Source organism: Gavialis gangeticus, unplaced genomic scaffold (genome assembly GCF_001723915.1).
Source record: "Gavialis gangeticus isolate Ggan-Ray unplaced genomic scaffold, GavGan_comp1, whole genome shotgun sequence".
In the NCBI taxonomy this organism is placed as follows: Eukaryota; Metazoa; Chordata; order Crocodylia; family Gavialidae; genus Gavialis; species Gavialis gangeticus.
In genome coordinates, this window is record NW_017728993.1 from 58831332 (window position 1) to 58841931 (window position 10600).

At 43.8% G+C, this 10600-nt stretch overlaps 1 protein-coding gene across 1 annotated transcript in view; it reads right to left on the bottom strand.

Annotated features, from left to right (window-relative positions):
• Positions 1 to 723: 723 nt before the first annotated feature.
• Positions 724 to 10600, bottom strand: part of XPR1 (xenotropic and polytropic retrovirus receptor 1) — a 211179-nt gene continuing 201302 nt past the window's right edge. Inside the window, exons 12-14 of the mRNA XM_019501780.1 lie at positions 9678 to 9817; positions 8301 to 8522; positions 724 to 6848 (exon numbers count right to left, since the gene is read on the bottom strand). Coding sequence (XP_019357325.1) covers positions 6788 to 6848; positions 8301 to 8522; positions 9678 to 9817 — 423 coding nt within the window. The 3' untranslated portion in view covers positions 724 to 6787. The remainder of the gene's footprint in view (positions 6849 to 8300; positions 8523 to 9677; positions 9818 to 10600) is intronic.

Genomic DNA, 10600 nt, shown 5'->3' on the forward strand with positions numbered 1-10600 from the left:
CGCTGAGCTGCCTCACCCGCGGGGCAGCGCGGGCGGTGGGGAGGCGCAGGAGGCGGTGACAAAGGAGCCGGCAGCAGCAGAGCGTTGGAAAACAAAAAGCTTGTAATAATGAAAAAAGGACAGATTTTAGTAACCAATCACTTTTTCCTTTTAAAAACACAGAACCACAGGAACTCTGGGACACAACCACCTAGAACTAGGAAACAGTACCACAGTGTGCAGTAATTTTTTTTTTATGTTTTTGTTTTTTTTAAAACCTACTTATCAGGAAGGGTATGCCACACTTCAAATTCAGATCCATTGGGGGAAGGGGGTGGGGGGGAAAGGGGACAGCTAATAGCGCAGTCACAGATACATCATGAGTCCAAGCAAGCGGCAAGTCTTTGTCCTCACCTTTTCCACTTAGCCAGAAAAGAAAGAGTGGAGAAGGGGACAGAAAAAGAGAGGAAGAGGAAAAGAAAGAAAGAAAGCACCCACAGAGGACTAATCACATTCCATAGTTACTTTTGACATCTACAGCTCAGGGATTCATAGAATAATCATTTAGACCAACACAGCAGGGGAGAAGGGGTAGAGAAAGATGGCAGTGGGACAAGGGGGTTGCTGAAGGGGCAAATACATTCCCGCCCCAGCCCCCTTCCTAATACTGTTCATTTAATAGAAGGATCTACAGGATAGTAAGAAAACTGGTAAGTCGCAAGGTAACAGGCTAAAGAGATTTCCTGTGTGCTGAAAAGGGCTTGCAATTTGGCTTTAAGAACCGAAAGGAAATACACATTTTTCTGGCCTAATTCTAGCCCCAGGACTCGCAGCAACTGTCCTCTCACCTCCATCACAGCGCTGCAGGGGCACAGAACAGAGCTAGCTCGGCCCTGCCTGGGCAGCAGGGGAATTGAGACCAGACTTGATCTCAGTGTTTCTGGTCCCTTTTCCCTTGGAAACTCTGCATTTCTCTGATAGCTTTAGTGACTAGCACCTTCAGATTTGTAGTAATGATTTTAATCCAACAGGTGAGAAGCTTCATTACTTACTTGGGGCTGGACCCGATGATCTTTCAAGGTCCCTTCCAGCCTACTTTCTAGGAATCTATGAAATCACTGCCAATGGTAGATAATTATATTTGCCCCAATGTATGCAATGACTTCCTTTCTGGGACTCAAGTCAGGTTTTTAGTGTCACAATATTGAGCTGGGGGTCAATGGCTAAGAGAGTCTGACAATGTCTAAAGTTGGTATAGTGATTTTTCACCCTTCCCCAAGGAGTCTCAATTCTCCACTTCCCCAATAAGCCAAACCAACTCACAGCCTTCCAGAAAAAAAGTGTTTGAGACAGAACAGCTTTTTAGCGCTAATTAAGACTGCTGCAGAAAGAATGAAGGAGACTATGGAGCCCTTAAGGCAGCACTTGGGTTGAATCGCTCAATCCCAACCAAGTCGGTTTGGTCCTCAGCACCCTAGTCATCCTGCCTATCAAGCAGGACCTACAGAATCACCAAAATGCCTGGGATGGGATATTTCCCAACTTGGGTGTCCTAATATTGGGCACTTAAAGTAAGTTGCCGATTTTTCAGAGGCACTCAGCACACGCAACTTCTGCTGAGGTCAAAGGGAGCCACAAGCAACTCAGCCTCTGAAAAAAGTCAGGCCATTATATTCTGGTACTTAAAGTGTGAAATGCCTTAAGGTAGGTAGCTGAATCACATTTGAAAAAGTTGGCCCTTGTCTCCATCACTTCTTGGAGTTTTGCAGTAAAAATACTCCAGCAATCTTCAGCTCCCTGTCAACCTGGGTCAGGGGCAACTACAACCTCCATCTCCCTCTATAGAAACATTGTTGCGATGTTTTGTGATCTTGGATGCAGAGGCCTCAAGATTGGCAAAGCCAAATGCTACAAAGCCCAATGCACTCTTCCTCTCCCCTTGATGTGCATGTGTCAGGCCAGAAACAAAGACTGAAGGGTAAATTGAGGAGGTTTACATTGAGACATGTCAGAGAAGACATGCTGGACACAAGAAGCTGGTTAGACATGAGCGAGGGAGAAAAGATTTTGTTTCTTTGGGCCTGTAGTGTGAATAGCAGCGAAAGGTTACTGAAAGTTAGACGAACCAACATGTAAAAAGGTAAACAGAATGGTAGCAAGAAAAGCTTTCTTTTCTTTTCTTCTTTTTTTCCCCAAAGGATGAGGATCAATCTTCCTGATCTACAATAAAGATTTGTCCCTAGTTCCAAATGGCCATGTCTTGCCTCTTCAAGACCTTTATTGTCAGTACCCTCCTATGAGCATCCAAGACAAAAACAGTGAACAGAGGAGCTGGTGTGGATGAAGGTATAGGGCAGGCAAAGTTTGCCTCAGATATACCTGTATTTTTAAATGCAGGGGGCATTCAGGCTGACCCCATGGAAATTAGAGTGACAGTCATTCTCATTTCAAACCAATTACAGTTAATAAAGAGCCTCTGGGCATTCTGGCTTTTATTTGCCAAGTCAGGCTCTGTAAATCCATAGCCTGCCCCATGAATAAAATCCATTTCCTTCCTACTCTCCCCCACCAGCTTCATCCTGCCTCTCAGATCACATCTGTCTATGGACCCCAGGATAGGGATCCTGCCCTTCCTTAAAGCAAAGTAGGAAAGACCTGGGATTTAGGATGAACATTTTGCCAGGGATCAAAATTTCATTTTCATGCAGTACAGCCAGATGCTGAAGGAAGCATCCAGGTAATCAGACATATGTAGACTGTCAGTAATGAATCTTTTGCATTTTGGGAATGGATCTGTTTGACCAGCATAGCCCTACAAAATTTTGGAGGGGAGAAGTAAGTTTGGGCAATCTGGACTCTGAACTCCAAGAGCACAGGGAGCCTCCAAGCAAGAATTAGAGGTGACACTGTTGTGTAGTTCTGTGGATGGGATCATCCAAAAGCCAAAACAGAGACCCCTTTCCTGCTCTTATAACTCAGTTGAGTACAAAGAAGAACTCTGGTCAGACCCCAATTCCAGCTGCTATTAGAGTATAACATGACCAGAGACAAGGGAGGGTGATTATAGAATAACCAGGTCATGGGCCTTTCCCAGCTTGTGCTTATGGAAGTTGGGAACAGTTTCCTAGCTGTCCCAACATCCCCCCTTGGTGTAGTTCAAACCATCAGATTAAAAACCCAGTTCCTGCTCTGCTCTCACCCCACATTCTGGATCTGTTAATAATACTTGTTTCCTTCCACAGTAGCAGTACAAATGACCATTACAGAAGTCATTTCCTCACTCTTACTTTGCAGAACATTCACTAGAAGAGCTATATTTCTGTCACCAGCTGCCTGGCTAGATCTACCTCACTAGATCTCATTCAACGGGCCAAATATTATTCATTTAGACATGGAACCATCCCAGCCTTTGAAGCTAACTTCCAAAATCACTGCAGTCACAGAATACAAGCCCATGCAACAGCAATCTTGAAAACTGAACAACCTTGAAAACCATGCTGCTGGGAACTCAGGGATGCTGACTTGGGTTCTAGGTACCTTCCCTGCAGAGAGTATCTTCATTGCCAAAATGTTTTTGTTTTTTGTTGGTTTTTGTTTTTACCAGGGAAATAGTAGAGAGCTCTGTAACAGAGCAGTGGAAAGAAAGCAGGTGAAGAAGCAGACGAACAGACATCTAGACAGCATCGGGAGTTCTCTCCTTGCGGATTTTGATATACCGCTGAAGGAAACCCAGCAAGACCTCTGTTCTTAGCTTCTTCCTTCAATGCCAGCTGTAAATCTAATCATTTCACACAGTGCCACTCACTGATATCAGAGGTAAGCTTCCCCAAACATTCAGTTCTGCTAGCTGAGTTCAAAATTAAGAATATTTTGTTTCCTTTAACCATTCCATGATGCTTTAAAATTTCCTCTGTACCACATTACACAATATTTTCAGATGCTGTAATTATAGCAGTTACTTTTCATTTGCTTTGCAAAGGAGAGATAGCAGTAAGCACAATTTATTTTTAAAGCAATACTTGCTAAGTAATGATGCATCATTAGTTCTGATTGTGCCTTTTGGGTGGGATGCTACTTCTTTTAAACTGCCTATTGATACATAGGGCCTCACTATTCTCTGAGAATTTTAGTTGTTGAAGACATTCTAGCCATTCACTGCCAGAGCACTGTGCATCATTACCTTCCACATAAGAGAGTTCTGCTCCCTGTGTGCTATAACCTGAATAGAAGGTTTTGAATAAAGGACAAAAAAAAAAAAAATCACTGAAATGCAGGGATTCGTCATCATAGACTCCACTTCCAGATGAACAGATGCATCTGTCTGTCAGAACAATGGTCATGAGTCAGTCAATACTGGGGAGGGGAACTAGACTCCTGGGCACCAAAAGTGTGAACTACAGAATTCTATGCTAGTCTGCATTGTTCAGATTCCCTTTCATTGGAGTGGACTGGGCCTGTAATACCAGCCAACCCCAGCTGCTGCACAGGAGGATTAATACAATATACACACCATCCAACCCACCATAATGATATTATCATATTCAGCAAATCAAATGATAATGCTCAGGCATTTCCTGGCACATCAAACAAAGCTCCTTGGTAAGTTCAGGTTGCACAGTGAAGCTGGCAATACTTTAGATACTTGTAATGCAGCTCTTACTCTGCCAAGGGGCACTGGCTCACTACTACCGAAATAGAAGTTATTTTGCTCTATTTAAAATAGATGAATACAATTAAGTTTTCCTTCTTTAGTTCCTCTGGGCAAGAGGCACAGCAGGCAAACTAAGAAAATGCAATGCACTAGCCAGATACAATAAGCTGTGTGATTGGCTAATAAAAGAAAAATAATTTAACAGCAACTGAGTGAAGATTCCTACCATCTAATTGTAAGTAAACAAGTAAAAAATGAATCTGACTTAGTTAAGGGCTTCACCTCCAACTCAACCCTTAGAATAAATGCATGCAGTTAGCTCCCTGGCAGTGCCATTAGTCTAAAAGTACTTAGGATACACGTAAGAGTGATTAACAACGAGGAGCAGCATATCAGTCATGGTGACCATGCCCTATCCCAAAAGAATTCAGAGACTTCAGTTGCTGAGAAACTTGAGCCTTGGGACAGAAAAAGGGTCAGTGGAAACTGAAGTAGCTTCCCCAGGGCCTTGGTATTATATCAGCCTTCAGTGCAGCAGAGTAGGGCACAAGTAATATTATGCTTAATAGTAATACATGTTGAAGCTTTATGCAAACCCTAAAGCCCCAATGGTGCTGTGCACAGTCCTCACAAACATTCACTTTGTTTTCCTCTAAATGGGGAAGATCAATATATGCTATATTTTTATCAAGCTGGAATCATCATTTCTACTTAATTCGCTAAGCTGTAAAGATGCCCTTTACCCTAGTCTACTTCCAGTGAAAGTCTGGCCCGCAGCTAACGTCATTGTTGACCACGCTGAAAATGCAACTGGGCAGCACGCTTGTGGTTGATGCCAGGTGAGCTGTGCAATTTAAAATGTCATTTGAAAGACCAAGATTTGTATCCTTTGGGCAACATATAGATCCCTCTTTGTCCCATGGTAAGCTCCAGGGTGTCAGTTCTCTAAGTGACCTACCTCTGAACTAACCCTGTAACAAACCCTCCTCCCACACATAACAGATCAGATTCTCTTCTCATTCAATGTCAGTTTTTCTGTATCTAGCTGCAGCAGAACGATGGAAAAGCTCCCTGTTTAATATAGGGGTAAACAGTGCCCTAGCCTCATCTCATTAAGATTAAGGTGTTGATAAAATAGCTCCTAACCTGAACAAACCCGTTTTTTGCCTGGGTATATGGACTCCTGGCAGGATTTATTCTAACTTTCCTTTCAAGAAGTTCTCAGAATCATCTGCACTGTCTTCCCACAGCCACAAGGAAAGACAAGGATGAACTGGCATGTGAGACATGTCCAGGCTTCTGACACAGAAGCAGCAACTAAAATTCAAAAGAGAAACTTTGGTTTAAAATAAAACTAAACTGAGAGGAATATTTCTTAAAAGGAGAAAAGAACAGAATAGAAGGTCAAACTGGTGCAAATTATCTCATGGAAGAGGGATTTGCAGGGAATAACCCACATGAAAAATCCAGATCTACACCCCTCTGCCTTGTTTTACTTTTACAACCTTCATTGCACAGGACTCAAAATCGTTCTCATATGGTTGTTAAGTATCATAAATAATGTGAAAACTATATGCAACAAATACATCATATTTCAAAAAAAATATGAAAAGTTACATCAAATTAAAAAGTAGCTTCGTGAATGAAGGTACTGCTCTAAATGCACTTTCCCTGCAAGTGCAGCCAGTGCCTTGGCGCTGGATTTGAAGGAAAAATAAAACAAAAAAATCAGAGTTAAAAACCCAAGTCCGGTTTCAACCAGTAAAAACCGGGCCAAGCAGAAGCCAAGTGTGTTCTCGGTAGTGTCCCATCAGGGAGTCCCTATGATGCTTGTTCTTCAACCAGATAGGTTTTTTGTGTGTGTCCTTGTTGTGATTGTAAACAATCCTTCGATACTTCTTTTCTGAACTGTCCTCTGATTGGCAAAATGAAGTAAAATATTTATTTTTAAAATAGAAAATCAAAATTAAACCAGAAGAAACTAAACGAAACACAGTGAGCTTGTTGGAGTCCATAGGATCCGGTCCGGAAGAGCTCGGAAAGTGTGTTTAGTGTTTTCTCCTGTTTTCAGCTGGAACCGTACCAGAGATTGGGTTGCTTGGGGAAATGGGTAATAGAACAAGAAAACAAGGGATGTGGAACATGACTGTGGATGTTTCATGTGTTTGCTTCATCATCTGTGTCCTCTATCAATACTTTAGTGTCACGAGCCTTGGACCTGGAAAACAAACAAAACATATACATTTGATGTGGGGACACTAGTTTTTAAATATATTTCCTATTCAGGTAAAGTCCTGCCCAGCAGATGGGCAGTAATTCTCTCCCATTCTTGGGAACACCTGAACCTCACAAAGATACAAAAAAGGCTGGGTAGCTCCTTTCTTCCCTCTGTACTTGTCTTTCCAATATAGGCTGTTTTGCACGCAAACAATGCCCTCTGCTGGTTAGCTACTACAGTACAGTAAGCAAGGGACAAAGTATAAAAAATTAGTTTGGAGCCTAGTAAACCAGAATAAATTTTACCTGTTAAATAGAATTCTTTATTCATTGCATATAGATAAATGCACAGCAGATGATGCGTAGTTACCTACACCAGAAATCAAGCTTGCCAGACATGCAGTACTGCAGATTGCTCTTGTTCAATCTGTCCCTGCGCTTCACACAGGGACAGCATCTTATTTTAGGAGATGCATGACTTCACTGCATGTCTGTGGGACAAACTGAGTCTTAAATGTTGATCTAAATCAAGCTCTGTATCTTACAAAAGTACACTTGCTTAGTGAAGCTGACTGAACAGAGCATATTGCATCTATGCCTGACAGATTAGCATTGGGCACAGTCCAAGGAATTGATATGTATGCATCAATCCCTACATGGTTTGGTCCCTGGCTATACGAGGAACTGCCTCTTCCCAGAGCGGGCCCAGCCCAACGCAGCCACAGCAGTAGCCAGGGCAGGGAAAGAGCAGGCCTCCTCCCCCACTCAGGCCCAGGCCCACTTCTCCCCATCCCCCTCCCCTGCATCGGCCCTGAGCCCGCTCCTGCTGTCCCCAAGTGGGCACAACATGTGGGGGGAGGAGCAGTTGTGCCATGGCATCGGCGGTGATGGTGGGACCAGGGGAGGACCGGACCCGGGCCTGACACCAGGGAGGGGGGAAAGCGAGCCCAAGCCAAGGGTAAAAGCCGGCCTGCCACGGCCAAGGGGTGAGAGGGGGAAGGGAAACAGTGGGTCTGGCCCAGTCCAACATGGCAGCTGAAGGGGGAGGGAAGGAGCAAGCCAGCTCCCCCCATCAGGCCCAGACCCATTCCTCCCCCACTCCTGCTCCCCTGAGTCAGCCCCAAGCCCACTCTTCCTGCCCCCCGCCACCACCAGGTTGGCCTGGGCCAACTGCTCCCCCCAACCTGCAGCAGCCTGGATTCTCTCCACCCTCAGGCCCGGTCCTCCCACGCATTGGGCCCGGGTGTGCTCCTCCCTTCCCCTGCTGCCGTGGTGGGTAGCGGGGAGCAGGCCGGGACCTCAAGCAGCAGGGGCGAAGGGGGAGTGGACCCAGACCCATTCTCCCCGCCCCCCCTGGTCATTCTTGACAGGCAATTGGATAGTTTGCATATAATCTCTAAGACACCAGCATGAATAATAAATCAACCCAGGCAAGCCTTGTTGTGCTACATACTGTGAAGCAAGGCGAGGTCGGCGTAGGGAAACACTCTGGCTACGCTTCCACTGCTTGTTCTTCTGGCGGTTTCGGACACCCTCTTCCTGGTCCATCATCTGCTCTAGTAATGTCTGATCATCAGCATTCAGTGGTGCCACTGAGATGTCTCGGACAGCACGGAACTCACCACAGTTGTTCAGATGCTCATTTTCCAGACGGAAGAAATTCCACACAAACCGGCTGGAAGGAGAAAAGTAACTGCAATGAAAATAAATCAGTCCCACTTTCTCAGAGATGAGCAGTTTTTTGCAAAGCAGCAGTGCAATCACATACATAGATATTACTGCACACTATGCCCTGGGATCACAAACTGCCCCTGGGAGAGCACCAACTGACCATTTGGAGAGAAGAGTGGTAAGTATGTGAACAATTAATAAGAAGCATCTACCACCACACCTCAGCTGAAGAAGAGAAGAAGCTTTTCTCTGGAGAAAAGCAGATTGGGCTCTCTGATTCACTGTTCCAACAGCAAGCATTAGCCCAACATTGCTGGTACAGGGATAATCCAAATATTACAACTGAAAGGAAGAATACTAAATTAAAAACCAATGCAGTAATATCCAGCTTCAAGTTCTTTTGCTCATCTCAAGCAGCCAGGGTGGGTCTCCTGAGACAGCTCAAAGATGCAGAAAACATTAATGTCCTGGGGGTGCTTGATGCTAGTCATACAAAATTCCATTTAACACTTGGGAAAGCAACATGATTTTGGGCAAATTTACAAATTTAGCCCTGGGTAAAAGTAAAAAGTTGTGCCAGTGAAATGGTAGAAACTATGAATTTAACGAATCCCTCCAAAATGAAATTAGGAGTAGGTCCACAGCAAATAGGATACAGTCAGGAAGAACCCAGGTTCCATGCTTGCCTACCTTGCCTTACCACATGTGACAACCTTGTTGTGACAACCTAGCCTTTTGGAGGTTTCAGAACTCCAGCTGGATTACCAAGGCCCCTGCCAGACATTACACTTAAGGAGTGATTAACTGGATAATCACATCTTACGTAGTGACCTGGCCACATGATTAATGGCATAATAAAACAAGCAATATGCCAGAAAATTATTACACACGAGGGGCATGGCAGGAAGTGCAGTTGTTGGAATCTGCATCAGATCCCATCATGCCTTTATTTTAATGTTTGTCAGGGGCCTAAAAGGATGCTATGCAATGTTCCAATCAAGCTAAGTGCTTTTTCCAAGCTCTAACCCTTTTTCATTTCACAGGCTTGTGACCTCTAGATTTGTGAAAAGTGAGATACACCCTTCTCTTGCTGTTATTCTTTATGAAACAAAGAGTAAAAAATAGTTTGAAATACAGGGTTTAAGGTGAGACGCCTTACCGGAAAACCTCAAGTGGTGCAAAGACAGTAGAGATTATGTCCCCCGCAGATGGAAAGATTTGCATGGAGGTAAGAGAGATCTGGATGGTCCAGGCAAAACGTAAGATCACGTCTTCTATAATGGCACAATAATAATATGCCTGAGGAGCAAGCAAAAAGAGAGGACAAGTCATCTTCAAAATTCTACATCTGCCAAACTAGTATAAAGAGGAAGACCCATGTCCTAACAAGCATTCAAATTTACTTGCTAACTTTTGTATTATTGTGATTACATTTTAAAGGCTTCTGAAGCAATCTCTGTGACAGATGTCACACAGAGACATTACAATAGTATCAAGTTTAACACCTCTCCTTCACCTCCCATTCCTTGACAGAAGACTCTTAAATTTATCTAGTAAGGCAGAGATGATCATCAGAGATATAGATATCATAATGAAAGGGAGGTATATGGTTCTGTCAGTACTTAAACACCTGAGTTATGCAAGGCCTTGTCTACACAAAACTAGTTAAACCTATTCAAAAAGGATTTAACAGCAGGGGTGTGTGGATGTGTGTACACAAAGTCATCAAATCTTAACTGGCATAAGCTAAATTGATATACAGTGTTCTTATGCTAAAATAAGTGTCCACCTAAGGAGCTTGCAACAATCTGTCTAAATCCATTTCTAAGAATTAGGCGAGGCCACACTTGTCCACATGAAGAACAGACCAACATTTATGCTGCTTACAAACAAAAAACACAGCACTTTACCTTAAACTCAGTGCGCCCCTGCGCCAAGCCCAGCACATGCCCAGAAGAGGTATTGTGTTAGTTTGACCTGGCTCACCCAACATCTGTACAGATCGGGCACTTCAGCAGGGCTTTTTTGGCGCTTTTATCTACTGGCTGATTCAATCAGCTATTAGATAAAAGCACCAAAAAA